General features: G+C 40.3%; 1 protein-coding gene and 1 long non-coding RNA gene across 4 annotated transcripts in view; one reads left to right on the top strand and one right to left on the bottom strand.

Moving 5' to 3' along the window:
- Window positions 1-26455, top strand: part of LOC118647587 — a 440336-nt gene that overhangs the window by 345780 nt on the left and 68101 nt on the right. The window contains exon 4 of one of the 3 annotated variants that reach the window (XR_004964787.1): window positions 17074-18006. The exons of 1 other annotated variant lie outside the window; for it this stretch is intronic. This is a non-coding gene — a long non-coding RNA (uncharacterized LOC118647587). Of the gene's footprint in view, window positions 1-17073; window positions 18007-26455 lie in introns of those variants that run through there. One more of the 3 variants, XR_004964785.1, reaches the window with a different exon arrangement.
- On the bottom strand, window positions 24112-26070 carry LOC105834036 (SAGA-associated factor 29). Its single transcript, XM_012676226.3, has 2 exons — window positions 25890-26070; window positions 24112-25403 (listed from the first exon to the last, which is right to left on the bottom strand). The coding sequence occupies exon 2, from the start codon at window positions 25327-25329 to the stop codon at window positions 24460-24462; it is 870 nt and encodes a 289-aa protein (XP_012531680.1). The 5' UTR covers window positions 25330-25403; window positions 25890-26070; the 3' UTR covers window positions 24112-24459.

Raw genomic sequence — 26455 nt, 5'->3', positions numbered from 1 at the left:
ATATAAAACTCAAGAATCAACATTTACAACGTCAACGACCAAGGATGACGACAACTGATGGCGATGACGACGTCGACATTTCTCAATGAGCCAATTTGCCTCTCTTCGACGTGAGGGATGATTGTATCCTCGGTTGAACACAATTCAGGTCCCGTCTGGCTACATACATACATGCAGGTGCGCGACAGAGTAACAGCGCCAATTAATCCTTCGAATTCGAGTTACGAGCCATCGAAATGAGCGTTATATAATCCGAGTTATATAATTCCTTTCTGTCGTCCTAGCTGCTAACGCACGCACATTATCATGCGCACGCTCGTAAAATTCGCAGTAGCTTCCTCTAAGAGTACCAGAGGAGGGGATGACATAATGGAATTTTAAAAAAAGTGCGCCACGACGAGCAGACGGACGATGGAACGCTCCGCAAACCATTTGCTCGTAAAATTTACTACTAGGACATAAAGTACACGGGAGGCAATTATTTGTCAAATAATTTATTTGCCGGGCAAAAACGGTAACCGTGCGAGCCGATGTGTAATGCGGCAATTCGGTGGTAAACGAGCGAAGTGTAAGGCGAAAAAGTACGTTCCGGAGGGAGGAGCAATTGGGGGGGAACGGAGGGATGAAATTTTGGCCGTGGTTCAAAGCGCGTCCACTCGGGGAGGCAGCCTCGCTCTTGGAAGCGCTTCCCTGGCAGAGAGGTGCAAGGGATACGTAATGCACCTCCTGCGGTTTGGGTGAGATCAAGTATCCAAATGATTCAGTTTATCCCGGATGAGTTTCTTTAAAGTGCACTTTGCTGAACGTTCTTTTCCGTCGGCGGATCGATGAAACATCACCTTTTAAAACTTCACTTTCACATATCTTTTTTTTTTTTAATAAAATGTATTCTTTCATAATTATGTTCGATTATTTTGCTCTAAATTAAGAGACACGTGATAAGTGCTATTTCAGATATTATCTATTCAGTGAATGAAATAACGATTAACAGCGAAATTCTAATTAGGGAAGGGAATAATCTTGCTCGATGCAATAAATTATGTCGCCTGCACTATCGGATGATCTATCACCCAAAAACAGGAAGACGTCCGAGATTTGGCTCGAGAATCTCTATTACATACTTTGAATTCAAACGTCTCGAAATGCATTCATGGCTGCCGCATGCAAAACATCCAGCGTTCGAGTTCGGCCAGCAAGGCGATGTAGGCGGGAAGTTTAAAGTAGGTGCAGAGGGAACGCAGGGTAGAAGTACAAGGGACGGAGGGGCGATGGGACGGTAGGGGGTTGCATTTAGCGCTTAATTCGGGCCACGATGGTTGGTTTCCCGATGTGATTCAGTGGAGCTGCGCCGCCCCTACCCGACGCCTAATGAAGACACATGCTTCCAGCGGTGCAAGCCAAATGATACCGAGGCCATGCATACGTTCCGCATGTCGTCGCGTTCGGTTCCGTTTCATTGTACACGCTAATGGCATGCTAGGTATTACGCAAACGCATCTTCTTTATGCAGGTGGTAAAAATTTCGAAAGTTACGCGTTGCCGCGCCTTACAGCCCACTGCGATAAGAAATGACTTCCATAACTTTTATAATATTGGATGAGAGGGAAGGGTTGGAGAGCGATGTCCAGAACGATGTTGAAGAAGCTGCGCGAGCTATTATCCCAGGAGATTAGTTCCGGAAATTAAGATCCCGTTATCTTAAACGTCCTGTTAGTCGTAAAAAGCTGCTCGCGATAAGCGCGAATTGCACGAGTTATGAAGGGTCGTCTTTTTCACCCTTTGTTCTCACGGCTTAATTTCCTCACGAGATCCTCCAAATAAGACCCATCGAAGGGTCTCGAGCGACAAACAGACAGATACACGATCGGTGGGGTGGTTTAATTTACAGCTCAGAGAGATCCGAGGTTCTACCGGGAATTACCGCCGGGGAATTTCACACTCTCAGGATCGACGAATCAGAGGCAGGGACATTAGATAAACGTTTTGGGGCCAACCGCGTCTAGATTCCACGAGTCTCGGTCTCTTCGGGCATTTTCAAGGTTCGTGTCCCTTAGGATGGAATTTGCGTAGGGTTGGCAGGCGATGAAGCGCGATTAATGCTGCAATAGCTAAATCGGAATCTTAGCCATGTCCAGACTAAATTATTTCGAACATAGAAATGTTGCTTTAGAAACAAGAGGAAAATTAATAATACAATAATATATTTTTTTATGTATTCTAAAAAATTTTTTTCACATTAATGAAAATAATGAAAAAGTGAAGGCAAATAATTGTTTTAAAAATATTTGCATTTCTAGTTGGAGATAACAAAATCACTGTGTTACAAGGAAATTAGAAAAGCATCTATTCTCTCTCGGTAAAATGGAAACTTCACCGCTAATCCATATGCACTTTTTCATAAAAGTCCCGTCAATGTGACCGGCTTCGTTTATTCGTCCGGCCGCCACTGGAATCTCCGAGAAACAAAGGTTGAGGTCGCCCTCAAGGAGACGACAAAGGGTGCGACGTTACAGGGCGAGGAGTACGGGGGATATCGGTGGACCGACGACGTGAAGTTGCGGCGGTAGTCGCGCAAAGAGTTAATCCAATGCAAAGACCAGTTTCAATTTGGTGCAAGTGGTACTCTAGGGACACGCTCGTGTAACGGCTCTGCGGTTACATCGCAATCCTCCCCGCCGGCCCGACGCCAACGGCCTTGGCGCGGACGATATATCGAGCACGGTCCGTTCGAACGATGACCCCCGTGAGATTTCTCAGGAAATCGCGATGTTCGCCTTCAACTACGTCATCGTCATCGTCGATTTCGTCAATCTTGATAACGATAGCGACGGCGGTGCATTCTAAATCGTACCGAAAGCTGCACGCAGCTGGCAATATCTCATGATAAGAAAGCGCGATAACGTATCGTGGTGGTCATACTTCGATGCGAGGTGCAATCTTGCGTATCCATGGCTCGATATTTCCTTGTCTTTCATTTTATGGGAATTTATAGGCGCCACGAGGGTTCGTTACGGCACCGCCAGACGCTCTAGAGCGATCGATCGTAATCGACTTCTTATCAATAATTTGATCGAAACGAAATTGGCCTAGATATAAAGTTAGGTAGAAATTACAATCTGTCGTATACGGGAGAATTATGTGAACGATATAAAATAGGGTAAAATTTATTACTTCAAATTAGCCAAGAAACTTTGTTTACAAAATTATCTAACTATACATTTCTATACATTTAATGACTAGACAATACATATCTATCCATTATTTTATCTCTATTTACAATCATATTATCTTATCTTATTTTACATATTTTCTAATACAGCTTTTATTGTATTATATTTTCTTATTACAGTTTTGTTGCAACGATATAATAAACAACAGTTTAGCATAACGCAAATTATTAGCATAGATATGTAAAAAAACTTACTAGGTCTTCTAGTAATATATCTCAATTAATTTCGTTAATATCTTATTACTATACAACATTCTATATAATAATTGATGTGAGAAAAAGATACATTTATTTTATTACATTCTATTTTATATTTATAACAAGTCTATTTATACAGTGATTGAAAATATTAAAAATACAATTTAATTTGTTTATTTACTTTTTTCTTTTATTCTTTCATAATCTTTTTGAATAAATATGACATCTAATTTTAAGTTTTCAAACATTTCTTTATCTATCATATAATATATTTTTCAATCGAGATAAAATTACGCTCATCTCAGTGATGTTTTCCTGTAAATATATAAATGCATTGAATTGTAAGAAAAATTGTAAAACGTAAAAAAGAAACAAGCATTCATTTCCTCAGAACTTATGGAATGGTGCAGATAAAAGCTCGTGCACTTATTCGCGCATGAACATACGCATGAAAGATGAATCGAGAACTTGTCGAATACCGGCGAACGCAGGAAGAGAGGCATCGACCGTAGCCTACGTCGAGCTTCCCCACCGCGAGTTATTTCATTTCACTCTCTCGCCTTTCGCGGAGTGGAAGCCCTCGACCTCTCATCCATCAAACCCCGTCTCCATGCATCTGCTTCTAACTTCATACATCACAATTACGCCGCGCGCTGCCCCCTTTCACCCGGTTATTTGCATCGAGACCTCGCACTTTTCCATTCTTCGAAATCGACGTGCACAGATTACATCCTCGCCGAGAACGTCCAACGATTGATCGCGCTTTTAATACGCGCCACTTGCGATTCTGCATTTCTGCCAGTAAATTAATGGGCGCCAATCTACGGCCAGCATAGGTACAGAGTGCTCTCTCGCACGGAACGATGGTGCAATTGTCAAGTAAACTGGACGAATAATTAGATAAATAAATTGACTGTCAGACATATATTATCGCGCCAGAAGAAACGTAAATTTTAACGCGAGTTTTATGATTTACGGAAATATAACGCCGCGATACCCGAAAGCGTTCATCATGTGAGTCACGTGCGTGACGCTCTCGTGCCCTCCTGCATCCAAACATACATCTCTCTCATCCGAAATCCGTGGACCGCTAGCATACTCGGATTGCCAAGATTTCTGCGTTGAAATACGATTCTCGTGGGTAAAGGGGGCGAAGAATGAAAGGACGAATAGAGGAAGAGAGGCGTGGACTCCTAGAAGACCTTACAACGAACTTTAAACTTATTTTTATTTATCCTCCGCGGCTATAAAATGGTTGCAAAGAGATTCTCGTCGACGACCGACAAAAAGGGAGTGAAGGGAAGAGAAAGGAAGAAAGAGGAAAAGAGAAAAAAAAACACGCGGACGGCGAAGAAAAACCCGGGGTGCGAAAAGAGTAGGAGAGGCAAGCAGTAAGGCGAAGAGTCCCCGAGAGCACGTTTGTTTTCCGAAGGACCGTTCTCTCCGCGCCGCGAGCACTAAGTAAAACTCGCTTAATTCGTTCCAATGTCCGCGTTCGCCTGCACCTCCCCGTGTGAACCGAAGTTAAAACTTAATCAAATCCCGCCACTACCTAACCGAATTACTCGAAGACTCGTTAGAGACTTTACCTCGCGCCCGGCGCGACGTGCGTTCCGGGAGTATGCACTTTTGTAATCGCAAAATTCCCGCGACCCCGTCGCCGCGTCGTTGTAACGACGTGATCCATCTTGCTGCGAAAAAATATCTTTGTTTTGATACATCAAGCAAGCATACCCGAATACCCGTCCCCAGATGAAAAGTCCACGAACCACAATCATATTTGTGGAGTTTCTCCTGAAGATGTTAATGTATCATTTCTTCGCATTTTTCGACTAGAGATGACTAAAGATTCTTCTTCGTACTAATAGAAACATTTTTCCCACGCATGTTACGAGATTAATCATAAACTAACAAATTGCATGCAAAAGTGTCATTTTCGATAAGAAAAAAGTCATAATGATTATGCTTAATAGAGGCGTTGTGCTAAGAAATAAATATCAAAGGAAATTGAAATACTGAGGTGATTCTGGACGGGTTAGAATTAAAGAAGAAACAGTTAAAAGACGGGGTGGGGGATGAATAAATTTAGAAAACGTTATATCGCGGCAGTTATGCTGCCGAGGGACTTCTTTCGCGAAAGGAAAGAAAGGGAATACATGCGGGCATTACATGCGAGCCATGGCGAAAGGGTGCGGATTATCGCGGTTAAAAGTTGATGTATCGCACGTCGCGTGCTAGATGGATATATCGCGAACCGCTAGGCATTATCCAGCGGTTAGGTGCATGTAATTCCGAGTTAATTATTAATAACTCGCGAAATTACGCCCATGCCGTGTAGCTAGAAAGGGCAGCGCGAGAAACAGGAAGGGACTGAAAATTGAGGGAACAACTTGTATAAATGTGCGAAAAGCACCATCGATTCTACCGCAAAAAGGGAATGACCTAAATATCAACGTAGAAATATTAACACGCTGCACAACTTAAAAATAATTGCGGGGTTCTTGCGTGCGCTTACTTTTATACTAACTCGATTTATAATAATGATGTATGCTGTAATCACACACACAATATCTATGCTTATATTTATTACAGCTATCAAATCGAGGAATTGGAGATGTCAATCCTATAGTTATAATTGATAGCTAGTATTACACGATATTATACAAGACAGTTGGTCACACAATCTTATGAATCTTGTACGTGAAAGCTCGTGAATTCACGTGACACAAAAATTTGCGACATTTTCCGAACAAGCGAATTGACACGGCAACCGCAACGTCAGCGTCCCACCACGTAATCGAAAATTTCCAGGCAAACGAAACTCTTTGCGCGTTCCTGACCGCGCTCGTTTCCGCGCTTCAGCGTGATTTACTTGGTTAAGTCGAAATCTAGCGGCAGCACTCCCTTGACAACGGCCCCAAGGACCAGGTATCCCAACAGCTCACGGGAGCTCCGCTTTTTCTTGTGCTCTCGCGCTTGTCTCGCTCGGAATGGTTATCTCCTATATCTTCCTTTTACGCTTACACTCTCAATTTCCGCCTGTCCCTATTTCTTCCCGACTATTCTATACTCTTCTCGTTCCCTCGTCCTGTCTGTACAAGACCGTCACTGTTTTTCAGATTCACGCGAACTTGCTGATGTCCGTCTCTTCCTTATTTTCTATTGCTCGTTTTCTCTTTTACCTATCTAGATATTTTTTAGTTTTTCTTTTTCCTACTCCTCTCTTTCTCTTTTATTATTTCTTTGTATTATTTTGCCCGTTTAAAGAGAACTTGCCTTGAATATTAATAAACGTTCTATTTCTCTCTCTCTCTCTCTCTCTCTCTCTCTCTCTCTCTCTCTCTCTCTCTCTCTCTCTTGCTGAAAAAGATAAAGACTAACGGTTTTTTATTTATTCATTCTCTTGCTTATACGTTTATGCCTATTTTTTTACTTGATTACTTATTCGGTGAGTTCTTAAAAAACTTCCATATACCGTCCTATATAACTCCGTTTGTAAATGCATTGAAATATTTTATTAATAAGAAATTTAATTTTAATATAAATTGTAAACATATGTCGAGACAAAAATTATAAGTTTTTACTTAAAAGAATATTTTTTAATTAAAAAAAATTGACACTTACGCAATTTATATACTTCGAATATTAGTTACATACATATTTATTTGTTATACCTGAAAATTCAATAAGCCAAAGCATCAACACAGATATTGACATTGTACATAAAACTTGTGTGTGTGTATGTGCAAAAAATTTCTAATATCTTAATCCTTGTTTTCAACATCGATAAAATGCAGGTGTTCTGCAACAAACTGGAATATATAGAGTTTATACTTACTTCATTCCACGATATTATATTTTACGTCCGTTTTATAATCTTCAATGTTTTTACACAAACGTTCCTGAGAACATTTTCTATTTTTGCAGGATTTTTGTGATTTTTTAAAAAATTATTATCCGTATTTGATAAAACTATAATCAGACACTTCTTTTATATTTGTTAAATAAACTGTGGCTCACTTTAAATATGCTCCGTGAATGCAAAGTTTATTTTATTGTCATTTCGTTCAATAGATGGGAAAATATTATTTATACGATGAAAGGAGGGCGATAATATACATCATATTAACAATAGAACGTGCAAGAAGAAAATTTCTCATTAATTATCGTGACCCCGTTATACATTGCCACCGCTTCAAATAATGGTTACATTTTTCATTTATATCATTCAAAATGTCAAAACTAAATAATCTTACGGTTTACATTACCTTCGGTACAATCTTTATGTAATTACGTAATATAGACTATACATATATTTAACAATGAGCGTTAATTAGAAATCATTAGACTTGAAATAATTCTACATATTATGTACCAAAATTTCCAATTCGCTTCTTACTGATCCACAAAATCGGCAATATTAATAATTCATATGCACAACTGGGAATTGCATATTATATTGCATTTTAATTACACTCTAATAGAATATTAATAGCCTTAATACTATTAGTAGTGTCAATGAAGTGCGCACAATCGAAATCACACTTGAGTTATGATGTAACACTCTATATACTTTGTATTTTAAAGATTTTGAGATTGAGTTGTACCAAGAGACTAAATGTTTGCACACTTTTAACTTTTTTTGTTATTAGAGTCTGATTTTACCTGCTTTCTATGGATTTTAGAGAATATCCTAGCATCTCAATTTTCCTATTTCCTTCTGTAGTTTTCTCGTACGGAAAAACGTTAGCAGTGAACCATTCGGGACTAAAGGCGCGAGAGCTCTGCAAACTTTTTAAATCAACAACTTTTTCCTGCTCCTCGCGATCTTCTCCCTTGTAGAGATGTACAACCGAATAATCTCGAGTAATTTACTGTACAATCGAATATTTATTGTTAGTGAGTGTATTTATCACTTTACACTTTCATCTACATTTGAAGTTCTTGCATAGTTACGATATTGATAGTTATCTCAGAAAATATGAAATCTGTAATATATAAATATAATTATTCTTAAAAATATTTTTATAATATCTTTTTTATAACTTTCTATAAACGGAGTTTATTCATTTCAGTAAAGAAAACAAATATACTTGATTATTATTATTACATTAATAATAATAACATGCCAAACGAAATAATCTTCTTAACATAATTATTCGTGTATTGGTATGTTTTACACTTTTGTATACGCAGATTTAATTTTAATTACGATATAATTAATTAAGTAATTACAAAATTGGTAATCTCTGAATGAATACGTTGTTAATTTAATTTAATTGCTGTCACACGTTAGCGTAACACAATTCCATCGTAACGTATTTGCAATTAAATAAAATTAAGAAATTTCTATATATTACAATAATTTTACAACAAATTAACTTTTATATAATGTATAATCTGTTATGATTACAAAATATATAGATATATTTGTTAAAAAAAAATTTATGAATCGTTATAGAAGAAGCGGATCGCATTACTATAATTATGTTAAATTTTTCTGTTTTTCACGTATCTGCAGGCAAACAATATGCAAACTAGAAAATTTTTCTTCTAACGTTGGCACAGCGATATACCAACTTTTATGTCACGCGTACTGTAGACACGTATCCGGGTGGGTGTGTACATAATGCGTACTAGCCAGTCAGGTTGTTGAGTGACAGCCGAGCTAATGGACCATCTCTCTTCTCTTCTCTCATCACCGACAGCCGGACGCCATTGTTGACTCCGCATCATCCACTATGACGGCTCCTACGTCCCAGTGTACCTTCGTAGATCCTTCGTTTTTCCTACAAGAACCGTCGTGTCTGAAAGTTCCTTTTATTAACGCGTCCGTAGATAAACACGGATCAATATTTTGAGAGTGAACTTTTTTGAAAGAAAACAATAGGCCTCAAATGCTATATTTCTATTGAAAGATAATACAGTACACAGATACTGTAGTGTATTTAAATGTGTATCTCGTAGTACATTTCTCTGGTATTATGTATTCATGGTACACATTTTCAGTTCATCATAATAATCAACGGTCTATTGAATTACGCATAATTAATGTTAAACTTGTACATTCCGCTCACTATTACGAAACTGACACGGGCGATAGTTGTAACGTTCACTTTTGACAGACGTTACGGCATTGTATATGGCAATAATTTGTTAATCACACTCTGTCCAATTAATGTCAAATTAAATGGTGTGAAATACGAACCGCATTTCCGTTTGATGCGGATACACCACATGTGATGTCATTACCGATCGCGTCTGATGATCCGGTCTGATGAAATTATATTATTAATTAATAAACAAGCATCTGATATAATTTTCTCGGCAAATGATCACCGAAATCGCACTAAGAATATATCTTGGCAAACGGAAGAAACTAATATTTTTTTAATATTTTAAAAACGTGATTTGTATAAATTGTATCAAATATTTAGACTAGAAGTTTAGACTGCATATCTTCACGTTCACAACTTGTGTCATTATTCGTATACAGGATTTCTTTGGAGTTACGCTGTCTACACATTGCAGAGTGTTAGACAGGGTGTTTGAAAAAAAAAAAAGGATCGTCATAGCCGTCTGGAGGAAATGCATGAATATAATGAGAATACGAAAGAGGGGGCGAGCATGTGGGCTCTCGAAGAGCACTCGGGACATGGGGTAGATATGGAGAACATTGGATGAGCGAGAAAGAGTGAGGGAGGAGAGAGGCAAACGTAAGCGAGGGTAATGTACTGTTCTCACCTCCGACAGGCCCCCGGGGCTTCCTCGGCTATTCTTTGGTAGTGTACGCGTCGGTATACGCAATTGTACGCTGTGTACTATCCAGTGCATGTAGACGCCTAACTTCGTATGTACGTGCAGACAGGCATATATGCGACGGGCAAGGTCGGTACGACGTAGACTCGGTGTATGGGAAGCACGTTGTTACTCGTATCTGTTCGTCATCGGGCGACTCGTATCATATTCCGGCGCGAAAGAGCAAGTTAACTTTCTCTCTTCCTCCTGACTGCATCTGTCCATTGTCCGACTGATGTCTCCCTGCTTTCTATTTCTATCTCTTCATTCACGCGATTAGGAACGGGATTAATTTTGAATCGTTGCCTTTTATTTGTTAATATTGGAAGTAGGATAACAGAATATGAGGATGTGACACGGAGGATAGGATGTGAATGGAGGAGAATAATCTAGACTTAAAATATAATACAAAAGATATTTTTTACTAATACAATTTATTGTCAGTTTGGTTTTGAGGAAAACTTTTTTTAAACGTCCCAAATATTATTCTTAAATACTATTTATATTATACGTTTGAATTACTATTAACGATCTATTTTTACCACTTGACAGAAATTCGTAAGCGTTCTGTACTCTGGACTATTATTCACACATTGAATTAATTAATAAAAAAAAAGAACAGAAAGAATAACTGACGACGCGCAATTGATTCATCGGCACTCGCGATTGTCCCATCCGTGTGCATACGCATTCGCCTATGCACGTCCATGAATTACATTGCGTCCACCGACAGGAAGGGAGGTACACGAGAGAATCGAAGAGAATGACGCCGAGTCGAATCGCGAGCCGCTATGAAGGGGATGAAGAAGAGAGAAACTACGACAAGGGCTGCTGACAGGCAGTGACGGGTACCACTTTATCCGCGACACGATTCTGCGCTTACCACAGCCCACGAGTTTACCATCACCGTCGTCAATGCCGCCCACGACCGATCTGATCTGATCTCATCCTAGTCACCCTGATCCACCATCTACTTTCTATCCGCCTTCCTTCGTTTACTATCTTACTTGATCTCGTCGCCCCTCCCCCCAACCCCCGTATCTCTCGCGCGCGGGAGGTTTTCCTTACCTCCACTCACCTCTTGCTCTTGTTTTCCTCCGATATCCAGAACAGAATGCGGCTCCTCGATGGCGTACCGAAAACACCTCTCCCCACGCGAAAACCTTAAACGGCGGGGCTCGGCGAATCTCAAAATTTCTGTTTATTCTTATGTCCGCGCGGATCGTGAAAACACACTTTATCCTAAGTTGGTTCACGTGTCTTCATTTTATGTAAATATATGTTGCTTGTGCTTCTGCCTTTTCGTTTATTCGCTTTCGCTAAGAAGTAAAGAAGTTAGTTTTTCCATACTCCACCGATCCCAAATCAAATAGCACGAGTTTTCGGTGGAAGGCTTCACGATGACGAAGAGACGTTTGTATTTGAAAGGCTCACGCGTCGGCGAGAGGAAATCCCGCTACTCTTGCAAACCGAACTCTCTTATTTTGGTCATCCTGTCGAACGGTTTCCGATTCTTCCCTCACGCGCGCACCTGCCTGTCATTTTGGTACGAGAGTGCTTCCGATTTCGAAAGCCCTAAGGGAAATAATCCATTTCGCTCCCTGGATCACGTATAAGACCGCGTATCCTTCGCGGAGTATTACGGATTTCTGTATTCCGACATGTATGTATGCCGTATACATAGTTACGTATCCGTAGGTATCGACCGAATGTACATGTGTAAGTCTGGCTTCCCCACGATGCAAAGCAGGCGCCCTGAGTGGAAGTCGTACGGCTCATCAGCGTCAACGTGCAAGTGCCTTGTTGTCTGAAATTGCGGCAACGAAATGCACGAAACTTTATCGATCGGCACAATCTTGCGCGAGTTGAGCTTGTCTTCGACGGTTTCGCATTCTCGGCTGAGATTACGGAGGTGAGCTGTAAGTGACAGACGTATATTACAAAGTCTCGTAAAGCAGTACAATTGACAGATTCGGAACGAAAGTAGTCATTATTATGTTACAAAAGTAGAGAAAATTAATTTGAAATATGTTAACGTTGAATTTAAAATAAAAATATAACGCTAATTATGCTATATGCTTACAAAGGCGGTTGTGACGGTTTCAATTCGTGAATTCAATAAACCGTTGAATAAAGAGGAATAAGAAACCACTTATGTAATGAATATAAATAGGATAATGCATCTAGCGAGAGTAAATAATAGGGTAATGCACTTAACATGAATAATAGTTGTGTAAAGCCACGTGGCTTTAGCTGGTAACAATACGGCAACACGAGCCATCAATTGCCGGTAATACCGTCGATGGACGATAATAGTATATGATGGCATGCATCATTTGCTGGCTATCATCGTGAATCGCATACCGAGTGAAAAGAATCAAACTCAACGCCAGCGAAACCATAGATTTGAAACGTAGAAGGAAACATTACAGATGTAAAAAGAACATGTGTACGCCGCTCATAAATATTCCCGTGTTCCCCGCTATTTAAAATAAAACTATTAAGTGGGAATACGGTCAATATAAAACGTAGAATGCAAATGTATATATTGATATTTTGCATAGTGACTTCGGATTTACATACATCGCAGCAGCACCTGGCATGCCATATTTCGGATCTCAACTCGCGTAAAATATTATCATGGTACCATCTGCCACTTGCAACAGATACACGGAGAAAATATTTCGTTTATCCGTTTCGTGCGTACGGTGGATGCATATGTACGCGAAAGCAATCTATTTGAGTAAAGTCGGGGATAATACATGAAAGTAATCTCCAACTACTCCGCTTTACTCCGCTCTTATTTATTTTATTTTTTAAATTGGTTTTTTACTCTGATCGCCATGTCATGTTCGAGAGCACGTTTATTAAGTTTCTCGTTTTTCGTTTTGATCTGTTAAAAATCAGGATCATTATTATTACGCACAATTGTAATTTTATTCGACACATCTTGAAGGAAAGGTCGAATTATTTTGATACAGCAAGAGTTTCGATTTTCATGAATGCAGTAGGAAATAACGTGTTCACCATCGTTCAAATGATAGAGTGTGCCGTGCTCGGGGGACTCCGCATGAATACTTGTCTCGTGACAAGTATTCAAGGCAAATGCCTTTCGGGTATACCTTTCAGCCTCCAATTGGCGTCGATAGGCACCCTAACGATCACCCAACTGCAACTATAATTTTGGGTTTCTCTAATTAATACAAATAACCTCGATGAATCCTGATGTTCCTCGAGTCCCTGCGTGGAAGAATGGCCATCCTGCCGCGTGCAGCTTGACGAATTAACTCGTTGTCCCTTCGCAACAGCAGGTTTCACGATTCGACTCCGCTCAATGTGGTTACATACAGGCACAGCTCCTCTTTCTTCAAGAAAAAGAGAACTCCATCGTCGAGGATCTCCAAATTACCAGCATTTATAAACCGGACTGAGAGCGCTCAGCTTCGCTGACGTCAACTTTAGAATAACGGTCTGCAGGAGTCATCGCTTTTAATTGCCGTCCTCATTTACTATTATTCTATTCAAATTACGAATTATTCGTATTCGCCGCACGTTATTGGACGTTATTACTTTCGATTCAACGATTATAATTTCGGACGCGGTGTATCCCGAGCGAATAAATTACAAAATAATTCATATATTTCTCTCAGTTTGATTATAATATATCATGCTTTTATGGAAATTGAAATTATGAACTTATGTAATAAAATTAAATTGTCCACATAAAAAAGTACCTAGTTATGGATAGAATCATTGAAGGAGTGATAAAAGAGAGATGTAGCATAGCAGACCGAAGAGAATCGGATCACAGGGTGATCTAAAGATCGGATCTAAAGAATTAATTGATTGGTACAGTTTTAGGTTTATCACTTTAAGTGCGAGGGAGGGGAAATAGAAACGAAGTAATTCGCGTACTAGAATAACAAGTTTCGACAAGAATCTAATGAATATGACCTCAATCCTTACTTTGATCCGATTCGCCTCGATCTATTCCATGTAGCATAGAAAGATAATACTTAGAATCAAAGCTAAATGTTTAATAAATTCTCTGCCATTTTTCTCTCTGCTCATAACCGATGAAAATGTAGAATTATAATGAAACGCGATTAGTTCTTTAAAATAACGGACGGATGAAAATGTTATCAGTTCTGATTAGAAACAGTCGACATTAAAAGAATCTTTACCGCTTTGTTTGAAATCCAGCACGAAGAACTCGCCATTTCTGTCCATCATTCCGTATTGACATAACATTTCTGCTTGCCTACTCGCTCATATCAACTTCCAACTCATGGAATGGTAACTCGACTTCCTTCGTGTAAACAATAATCCTGCCGTGTAAACGTGAAAACGTAGGCCGCCCAAACCATCGTACTCCGCGTGCTTCCTCGAGCAAGAAATAGCGCAGAATCGCGTTCTCGTGCTTTCATGAATTTTCTATACGCACACTGGATGGATTAAAAATAACCGTAAAAGCATTTTTGCGCGAAGATAGCCTGGCGAATCCTTCCTCGTTGAAAGCAAATTTTGCGCCACTAGCTTTATCCCTATATTGCTCAAGAGCACAATATTAAAAGCTATCTGGGATAATGTCTGTTCAGGATCTTTACGTAGCGCAGAGAAACAACAAAGGATCAAAATTTATTTATTGTGTTAATAATATTACTGATACTCTCACACTTTCGCATTTTTCGCATTTTTGAGAGAGATACACTGATGATAAACAATAAAATTAGAAGTTCCTCGTGTTCTTTCATTAAGTGAACCGAACTGATTAAAAAAATATATCAAGGTAAATCGCATCCTTTATATACCTATCCTCTATGTCTCTATATATCTACACATTATTTCTAAGCTGTTCGTTTCCTGGTCAGTTTACTTTTTGCACATTACTTTTATTTAATAGTTAAGAATACTTTCGAACAATATGGAATCCACTCAACGGCCAACATTGATTAAAAAGAACAAACCAGGCTAAGAATATCTCGGCTTGCACTTCTCTCGGGACTTGAAACTGGAAAGTAGTTAAAGATTAGGGATAAACAGTATATATTAATGTACGTAGGAAGTTTGCTCGATACCTGTCGCAAAAGTTACGAAGTTACAAGCCCGCCCTACCCACACTGGGCAAAGTTTGTTGCTCGAGCAAAGAGGTTCGCAATCATTTATTAAAAGGTAGATCAGAGAAAACGAGCTAAAATTTCAAAGCTTCAAGAACGTTGACTGAAGAGGCGGTGCGAACCAAAAAAGAACCAATGCTAATGAGCAATAATGATGGAAAGAGAAAATGATACACAAACTCTTAATTTAAAATTTTGAGATGTAGGTTAGTTCAATTTGTAAGTCCAATAGAAGTAAAAAAACTTTCTTGAATAACATAGGTCTTTCATCTAGCTGGGCCGTTTAAAAATTCTCATGCGATAAAAGATAAAAAGTTGTTACAGTATTATGATAAAATCTCTCCGGTCATATAATATATTTAATTAGTTTCGTATAATTAGCGTGGCTATAATTTACGAATGGCTTTTATACGATTAAAGATGTCAATAGTCTTCGTCATTTACATACATTATTCGAATTCAAGATGCGAATTTCTATAAAGTTGTTCTAATTAAATCAGGATTTTATCTTACCTTGCTGTAACTGCCGCAAATAATTCCAGATTGTTACAATAAATATTATGACTGAAATGATATTTTAGAGATATTCAAAGTAATCTCAAAGGGAAATTCGCTCACGAAATTTAATGAATCTTCCATGAAAAAGTATACGCAGATTGAAAACTTTTAATCATCGCTTATCAACGTCGCATTCCTGATCGAATATGCATAGCGACAGCTTCCCCCTTTCGCTTCTTCGACCTAATTGCGGTTTCCTTCGTTCGCGAGTAGGGAGCATTGGAATCCTAAGGCGATCAAACGTCGGGCGTGTATATCGAGGGGGGGATTATCTCGAACGCAAAGCGAGTCGCAGGTACCGTATAACCGCGCGCTACATTGGTGTACACCTCTGCGCTCGGAATTTCCCGGATAATTTGGTCGGTGCGGCCTGCCAGCCTGTGATTTGCGAGCTCCCGATGGCTAAAGACGACTCTCGTTGCGGATGGGAGAGCGCACGAGGGAAAGAGAACTGTACCTAGAGGACAAATGTTGCGAGACGAAGAGACAAGTAGGGCGTCGCGATAAAGGAGAGATAGATAGATAGATAGATAGATAGAGAAAGAGAGAGAGAGAGAAAGAGAGGGGTGGAGAGAGGAGGCACGCGGAGACTCGACAATTTGCCATCGAGTTTGCGAGCGACTTCCTGGCAGCCCGAAGGTCTGTCTCCTAGACGAAGGAGAACAGAAACTACCTGGGTTAATCTATGTGAGAACGTAAGCAGCTGCCTCTCGTGGTAGGAAGCCTGTCCTTCCCTTATTTCCTTATAACCGATACGAAGAGAAACAACGGGCTTTCTCCGCTACGTTTCTGGCCTTCAGCTCGATTACAGTTTATGCAGAATGTCCAGGTGTTTGTATATTATTATTACGAGTAATTTAGCATAAAATCAATAACGTTGCCTCCCAGCATTACTTCGAGGGAGGAACGCGAAAATTCGCTAGTAATTTATACATAGCGCTTATGCCTATCTGGTAGGGAGGTCTCCCCTAAAATAGAATTTGCCCCGCGGACATTGTAATTTTCGCGGCCGTACTCCGAGCATATCGCTGTTTCGCGAGGAACCTCTTCTGTCTGATAGGTGTAATTTTGCGCACGTGGAGTCTTCTTTTCCTTCTTCCAAGTGTAATCGATATCGCGGCCTCGTTCCGGTAAACGTTTTCGCTAACCGTATCTCGTTTTTGCTTGTTTCAGGTAAGTGCAATTAGCTATAGCCGTTCAGCTGCGAGGCGCAGTGGGAAGTACACGTGAGTATGTCACTTTGGTGAAATTTCAAAATAACTGTTACCACGTCGATGTGACGCCCGTGTCCTGACAGTCGACGGGACGAAGATGAAAGACGTGGTAGCTGACACGAAGCGAACACCCGAAAGAGAGTGGGCGCGAGACTAGCGTCCAAATTGGATGCCGGAATGACGAATTGTCGTGAGGCTCGTATGCGAAATTCAATTAGGTTCACCGGTTACACCGCGGTTGCCTTCAAATGAGCCTCGCGAGAACGAACACGTCGATTGCGCTCTTCGTCGTCGTTGACCAACAATCCGCGATGGACAGATACCTATACGAATCAATTTCTATAAAGTCGATTTTTAGATATAACTGGTAAGAGGTCATTGACATGTTCAGAAAATATAATGGACGAGAATCATAGAATTATTTGAATATCGATGCAGTCATATTTTCATATTTCATATGTATAAAAATATGTAATAAATATCAACGAAGTACTAAGGATTCAAATTATTTTGAGAAATAGAGATAAAATACGATTTTAGTATCTATTGTGGCAAACAATATCTTATAAGAAAACGATAAAGAAATGTGAATTTAATTTAAGTGTGACTAATTATGAGTGACAGTAATAGAATTACTTTTTAATCAGAAATAATCATTGATTCTCCATTGGATTTAATCTGACGATGAGATAGAATTCTATTATTATTTTCGTGAAATTTGTCTTTCTCAATTATTTTAATTTTTTATCGCAGTCTTCTAACGATCAATTTTCACTGAATTCCATTCGTATGAACTTTTTGATAATATTTTCATCAGTAATCAAAATTGTTTTCTCCAACGAAATCTCTATTTATGAAAATATTAATATAAATCAAAGTGTAATATTCTTTGTTTTTTTGTCCATATTTCTATATTTTTATTTTCACAAACTATTCACGATAATATTTATATTCGAATATTTTACGAATCTTGTCAGATTTATTTAAATTTTTTACAAATTTTTATAATAAAATTACTATCCAGAAATATTCAATAAAAATTAATTAAAAACTGTTAAAAAAAAGATTGTAGTAAAAAATTAAAATCGTTAAATTTTTTTCCTAAAAAATATTAATAGAAATGTCAGGTTAAATACAATAAAGAATCCATTATTATTTCTGATTAAAAAAAAATAAAACGCGTTTTATTACTGTCACTCATAATAACTCAATTGTATAACAAGATAATATTATTCATGGTTTATGTAATTATCAAAACCTTATAATTTTGTAGGTAACCGAGGGCTTACTAAATTACTTGCTGAGCTTGATAGGGCACAAGCGAATCATGAAGTAACTTCTAAGCTGAAAGTTTACTGGTTACACCAATTCTCTCCCCCATCCTTCCCCTCTGTCTCTTGTCGCGTTCAAGACGAGGTTACCCGTTGTGTGTATCCTGTGCAATTGTGGACTCCCGGAGTAGTTTCTACACGTACTTACAAAAACACATAGATAAGGCAACACTTCTTCGTAACGATAGAGCACTGGTCAATTTATGATGGAAGTTTCCAGGATATATACTCTTGCATTCGCATATAGCTTACGCAAATAGTAATATTTGTAATATATACATTTATGCATATATGTATGTATGGTCCACATAGCACTATATGCATGTTTTCATGTGACTAAACGAAATCAAAATATACTGGCAGGTAACACAGTTTGTAACTCAAGCGCGTATAGTCAAAGGAGTTGTAGGGCTCTGAGCTAATTATTATAATTCCCATAACAATGATCGTACATTAAAAAGTAATATCGCTGATGGAAAGCTGGAAATTAATCATCGCTTACCCAGATATATCTAGTGACCTACTCTGAAATCCCTGAGACACGGTCTAGGAATAACTTCTCGAACAACTATGAGTCTCCTAACGACTTTATGTCCCGAGAGAGTCCGTGAAGGCCCGGTGCATTGATGCACATGGATAAGTTTTTAATCACTTTGTCAACGACCTTTGTCGTGAAAAATTACAATATTGTTTGCAAGTCATCAAATAAGTTTTCATCCATTAAATATAAACATTCGTATTAACAAATTTGTCTTTTAAATTGTTCTATGAGTATAATTCATTTATTTTTCCAAAATTGGCTAGAATTGTTTCGTAGCCTTTTATTTGAAAGGTAAAATATGGAAACTCAAATAATTATATATTACAATTAGAAATACTATTCTCGCTAGATTATATGGCAAATATAACTCGTGACTTCATAATAAATTGGAAATGAAATATCTCCCGGTTATTAAAACGTTCTTTGCCTGCGCCAATTGTAATTAGCAACTTCCGCGAGGTTAAAATTCCTTCGCGAATCAGTGGAGCGCCGTAAAATCGCCTGTAAACGCTGATTTCATCGGTGCGATCGCGCTGTGTCGCACCGTAATGACCGCGATAACCGATTATGGCTCTGAATTATGAAGGAAGTTTTAAACCGTCCCGCCTTCATTGGCAAACGCAATTAATTAGCGAGGAGCCGCCCGCCTATGAATTATTCGACTCTCTTGTATCTATAGCTACATGCGTTAGCGAAAGAGAGCGTCATTCCGGCCGTCGAAACGTTGGAACTCGCGTAGCGAGGAACGAAATGTCTCGTTGAAATATATGTAAGCGCGTATTCGTTTTGGTTAATGCGTCCGACTCACCCTTTTGCCTCCTAATGCGTTTAGTTGACGAAAAACGTAACAAATTGCTGGCGCCGTGAACGCCGTCGACGCAGTAAGAAAGCCCCGTTTCTGGCATTGACAGTTGGATAATGTTGCAAGTCTCTTACGACGGGGCATTACGTCGCTTGATGGTAGTTGTGTTTGTATCCCGCACTGCTACTACTTGAATTGGTAATTTCAGTACGCGTCATTACGCACAGGGCTGCTATTGTAGCGGTGCTGTCTGCGACAAAGTCAGGTGTACTTTTAACGACGGGGAAATGCAAAGAAGTTTACAGCAGGGAGACACGACTATTGGCAAAACACGTTCGCATTATTAAGCTGTTAACCCGGTGTACGTTTATTTTTTTTCATCAAACTGCTCGCCATTTTCACAACTCTCATTGCAATTCCCTAACGGTACGAGCCCCGCCCTTGTCACGATATGAACGCATTATTTCGGGAATGTTATTACAGCGAACTGAAATACGCGGCGCGCTCCCGAGTTCCAAAATCGTTCACAATTATATCAAGAACTTTATTCCGCGTGCGACTTTCGCGACGACGTGATTTCCCTCGCGATATAGTCGCGTTCGAGACTCGGTGAGCGCGCACGCGGCGCCTACCGGGTGGAACTTGATGCGGTACTTTAAAAGTACGTGGCACTCCAGCTACACAGCACGCTGCGATTCGCTATCGTTTCGTCTAAAGTGTCTCTCTCGCGATATCGATGGGAGAACGTGGCGCGCGCCGCTGCGGTCTCGGAGAAGAAATTGCACTCCGCGAAATCCAATAGGTTTCGGATCGGAATCGGTACTCGCGACTGTTCCGGAGAGCTTTATCTCCTCAACCTGGTCGCGCAACTAAACGAGGCTAAACATAATCCGCAACGGAACGTGCTCGGAGGAGGGGGAGACTGGCGGGCAACGTTTGCGCGCGTTTGCTGTCCGGTTTCCGCCGTCACCGTCCGTACCGTATGGCGCGATTTTTTTGCCGGAGACTCAAAGGCAAAAGCTATTAACATCGTGACTTTTCTTCCGTTCAACGGCCAGAACTCATTACCACGTCGTATAAGAGTTCCGACAGTTTTCGAGGTAAAGTTGGATTAGAGGTTGGCAGCTCGTTAGCCGACCTTATCGATCGTTTCTCCTGGATACCATTGCGCACGGCGTATTAATTAAAAAATGAAAATCCAGAGCCCGTCCAACACATGAGGAGTTCTGTAATCCCTAAGTTCCGTATCCTCTCTCGCACTCCTTCCTCCCCCTCCCCCCCCCCTCTCTCTCTCTCTCTCTCTCTCTCTCTCTCTCTCTCTATTTTCGCGCAAAAACGTCTGTGAAGTTAAATTACTAGATCACTTATCGATTTTCAATTTATTCTTGAGTATTAATAATTCAATGAACTTCAGAATACTACTTAAATAAAGCTAGCGAAGTCTCAGTGAGTTAGCTATGGTTTATCTTTTCATACCTCTTTCATAGTCAAGAGCATATAAATTATGGTTTGGTGCGGAGAATGTGGCGGGCGTTGCGAGTCCGATCGATAGAATATTCCGAGTGATTGTCTAGAGTCTAGCGTTCAACGTCACGATAACCGTCGACAACCGTGAGAAGCAAACATATGCGATCTTACCAAATCATTATCGATATGACTCTAATCAGGCGCGAACAAGGGAGACTCGCACCGGGTTCGAATTACTGGCAAATGTGTGTTACAGACAGGTGAGGGTGTCGAGGTGACATCTCGCAATCACTCTGGTCCGCCAATTTATCGAAAGAAAGACTAATGGTTGCCGGAGGGTGACGCTTGGTGAAGTCTTCGGTGGGATGGAGGGAAAAAAGGGAAAGAGATAGAGAGAGAGAGAGAGAGAGAGAGAGAGAGAGAGAGAGAGAGAATGCGAGAAGACGGGGCGAGGAAGGGCAATGACAGATACCAGCGTCGGAACCGATCGATCTGGAACGAAATAAAATATGCTCGCGAGAGCACGGGCGTAATTACGAAGCACCGAAGAAAAATACAGCGCGCCATTACCGGAGGGTTAAGTGAACCTGCCCCGATCGACTTGTACGAGAAAGGAGAAAAAGAGAAGGACGATAGGAGAAGGGGGTCAGCAGTGGTACACAGAGAGAAAGAAGGAGCGAGATAAGGAGAGAATTAGAGTGAGATAAACGAAGTAAAGGGGAGGGCAAGGCGAGGTGAAGCCGGAGGAGAAGTATTACTCAGATAACTGAGACGTGGAACGAATGAACGAAGGGAACTTCGGTAGGAACGGGTAGGAACGAGTCGTAGGAGGTCGAACGAGGCAACGGGAGTGCTCGCTCTCGCTGGGACCAAGGGTGGAAAGTATGGTTCGCGTGTTCAGGCGCAAGTTCGCCTTGGCTTCCGGTTGCTCGCATGCTACAAGTCCACTTGTATTAGACCCGCCACCGTACGAATACGCCGCCGCACGGCCGCCCGCCTGCCCGCGGTTCGGACCTAGTCAGTCAGCGGCACACGGACGCACGTGAAACACATACATCTACGATCGAACGCACGAAAGCCGTTTCGGCCCAGAACTCACCCCCGACGCGGAAGCTAATCGCCGGTTGAATTAATTCCAGAACTGAGAATGGCTTCTGCCGACACGCCGGCGCTTTACCATCTGGAAATGGAAAGATATCGGACTATCGAGTGCGACTAATGGCTCCCGGAAATGCTAGACAGAACGCGTGCATGCAAACGCGATTTCGATTGCGGCTTAGAGCAAGTACGTGGATAAAAGGTTTCGAGGTCGTGCGTTTTGCTAAATTCATGTGACCCGGCCGACCCTGGGGAGCTCGGAGGTGAACTCTGATGTGGTTAGGGAAACTACCATAGACTAGATACAATCGGTCATTACAACTTTCGCGGGAAGGCATATAAAAGCCATTACACGCAGGTTAGATAATTTCTATTATTACGAGAGTCGTGCTGAAGATAATAGAAAGTTGCTTTGAGATATGCCGAATAATAACTCTATCTTAAGCCCGCTTTAGGTGATTTATAATTTGCGCGTTAGACTTTATAGAATTTTATATGAACTCCACAGATAATTTTATAAATCATGTATTTTAATAGATTTGTGTATTTCGATAATTTTTAGATTTGTATATTTATATTAATTCTGATTCTTAAAAAAATTGTTGTTTTAGCATAAAAAACTAAAAATATTATAGTCTGTGCTTTGATTAAATTTTGGTGTTATTTAAAGTTTGTCAAAATTAAAAGGGATGATACATATATTTTAATTTTTTATGTGAATGAACGTACTCACACATAATTCAACATTTCTTTCGCAATGAACACGCTTCAAAAGCTATTCAAAAACACGCATGTTTTGCTCCGTTCCTTAATTATCACACACATTTTATTCGCGCGACAGAGCCAGCCTCGCGTTTCAATTAAAACCACCCCGTGATACCTCCACCCGAACGGCAGTCAGAAATCAATGGAAAATTTTCAGGATTAATTTCGAGGAAAATGGTGAAAATACCGTGTCCGCAACGCGCGCCGAATCAAAGTACTTTTTTGTGATTCCATATGGGGGGTAGTTAAGTTAAATAATGAATGAGAATTGGCTAGCTGAGCCCCAGTCTGCTGGGGGTTCGGCTCGGTATACCGAGTTGCTTTGATGTCTGGCGGCAGCCGCCGATTATGGAATCAATTATTGCGCGGTGCTCCCTCTTTCGTTCACTCTCGCACTCCGCGGCTTCGGGCTTTCTGCTCTTTATCTTCCCTCTATTCCATTCTCTCTCTCTCTCTCTCTCTCTCTCTCTCTCTCTCTCTCTCTCTCTCTCTCTCTCTCTTTCTCCTTCTCTCTCCCTCTTCATCGCGCTTCATGACGGATGCGGAAAGATTTATTCCGTATAGGAAGAAATTACAGAATCACGGAGGACCGATTCCGCGGAAGGTTAGCGAAGTGCAGGCTCAGGGTCCGTGAAGATACCGCTATTATCGTCCTATAATTTACCTCAATTACCCCCGACAACGGGCAGTACCGCGGAAATAGAACTTTAACTGTCGGTACGTGCTTATTTCTCCCAGTTATAGCACTCAAAATTAATTTTAATGAGACAAACCGCACGATTTTGATAGACACTGCAAATAATTATACCACCGCTAATATCGTGAAAAACATCGTTCCGTTATTTACAAATTAAAATAATTTGTGTCTACTGTATTTTATTATCTTTATATACCATTATAGCATTAAAATTTTCATGTTTAATACAGAATATGCTGAAATTTATAAATTTAATTTATAAAACAGTTTGGAGCGCTAAAAAATATCAAAGTGAATTATAAAAATTTGCTATTTATTGTACTTTATCACAAGTCAAATACAAAAAATTGTATAAAATAACGCAAAGGGACAAAACGTATCTATTCTAGAAATATTTCTTTGTTATATATACACTGCCTCTTCCTAATAATGGAATTTACGGGATTAATCTACATCACGTAAAAAGAAGCTTAGCCATAGTTATCTTACGTTGTTTGTTGATTTTTTTAACGTACGCTTTTTCAATTAAAAAGTAAAAATTACCTCAAAGTTTTCTCTCGATTACAAAATTTAATTTGAAAAACATGATTTTATTAATAATTAAAAATAACTTAGGAAATGATGTTGCTTACTAACATCGAGTCTTATTTCTTTTTGCTTTCTTTGATGGAAATGACGTAGCGCTGTGCTACACTCATTGGCGGTGAATACCCGGTAGGATAAGCGGCGTCCTCGAACAGGAGCAGGTACTCTTCCGTGGCGGTACTTGGTAGACGTTGCACGACCGCCTTGTAAAAACAAGTAGTTTGCGGGTACAGCGCCATTACTGTGGATCCTTTCGGGAATAGGGCGTGCGGGTCAGTCTCGGGATTCGCCCTCATCAAGGGCAACGGTACCACTAGCCTTCGCGATACCGTGTGACGGTCTTTTTGCTCCTCGTCGATGTCGTCCACCTCGTATTTGTTTGTAGCGGGATTAAATTGCACAACCTCCGCGAGTATCCAGTTCTCCCCCTCTTCGTTGCCCTTCACCAGGGCGGCTACCATGTCGCCCATCTTCGCGATGTACGTAGGCTCGGCGGGTATCGCGCCGCACAACGGTGGCGGTTTGGCGCCCGGTGTTTTTCCCACGTAGAGAGGCAGGATCTGCGCCATGTCCAGCAGCATCTTCATCAGTGCGCCGCGCCTGATGGTCTCCTTGTTGCCGGCCTGACGCGCCTGTATGCGCCGTTCGTTTCGTATCGTGCGTATCTCGTTAATCTTGGTGAGAGCCTTGCGCAGGATCTCCTCTTCCTGCTGAGTGTCGGTCATCGCGGCGTTGTACAAATTTTTTAACTTCTGCTGGTAGTAAGGAGTGACTTTGTCGTCCGGCGAGACTTTTTCATGGGTCTTTATAATGTTGTTAATGTTGTGCTCCGAGCGGACCCGTTGGCTCTCAATCTCATGCAAAAGATTATAAATATTCTTCAGGCGCTCCTGTATCTGAGTCGCCGCTGCATCCGCCGTGAACGGCATTATGAAGAGAGGTGTAGAGAATTACAATAGTAACTGCTAACTGCATTCAGTGATGACTAATGAAACATGTTATCCTGTAATAAAGAAAAATGTAAAATGCATATTTTAAGAACGTTCCTTTCGCGCGCTTTTTTTTTTAGAATGTAGAATTAATTAAAGTATCAATTTGGAAAATTTAGTTTATTAAATATCTTTTACATTAGTAGCATTTATAAAACCTCACAGTACTAAATGTCATAACGATATAAAAATAATTTTTTTTAATTATTTAATCATTTTTAATTATAAGCCTCTATAAACTTACATCTTTCAGAGATCATATGTTTTATTCCATGCAATGTCCATAGAGCAAAAGTCACTATCTTAATTAGCAGTTCAATATTCCTCTAAAAACTTTCTACGTCACTTGATTAGACATTAATACGGGACATGCGATACATTTCGCGCCATTCATTTCAACAACTCGTTGGACAAATTTTACACGCACTGCTTCCGCCAACAGCGCTCACGCTAACATGGCCGAGAGTCGGCGCAGAGCACGACTGGATCAATACACTTACCCGGTCGACAACTGATTCATATCCGACGGGACGGACGCTCGACGAGTCTCTGGAGAATGAGGTTTCGGTCCAATAACGGTTTTCAGACACCGGTAGTTCTACGCAGTCCTAGCACCAAGTTGCAAGAGGCACCGACCGTTACGAGATGCTGCACATTCGCTCGTTCACGCGCATCTGCGCCACACTGCTTCTCCCACCACCTTCTGGTAACAGCTGATCGCCTGAGTTTCCTGTCAAGGCAATGCTGCCACCTCGTGATCGGCTCTGAAAACAGTGTATCCAGTGATGGTGCTGATCGTCGTAGAGTTGGAATCACTGGTACCTATCGCGTATCTTAGGCTTGTTCGATAAATTTATTAATCGTTGATTTATAGAATATTTTTTACATCTCAACGAACAATATTAATTAATATTACATATCGATTATGTTATCCGATGTAAAAATATTGTCTGCCGTTCTTTCGTCAAGTTTCGTATTAAATAAAATAAGGAACGATGGCTTTTAGAAAGAGAAAAATTTTTCTTTTAGATAAAAGAAAGTGCATATTCCGAAATCTCGGCAATTT

Source organism: Monomorium pharaonis, chromosome 10, assembly GCF_013373865.1.
Source record: "Monomorium pharaonis isolate MP-MQ-018 chromosome 10, ASM1337386v2, whole genome shotgun sequence".
NCBI lineage: Eukaryota > Metazoa > Arthropoda > Insecta > Hymenoptera > Formicidae > Monomorium > Monomorium pharaonis.
The sequence above is the reverse complement of the archived record's forward strand: the minus strand, read 5'-3'. Positions and strand labels throughout refer to the sequence as shown.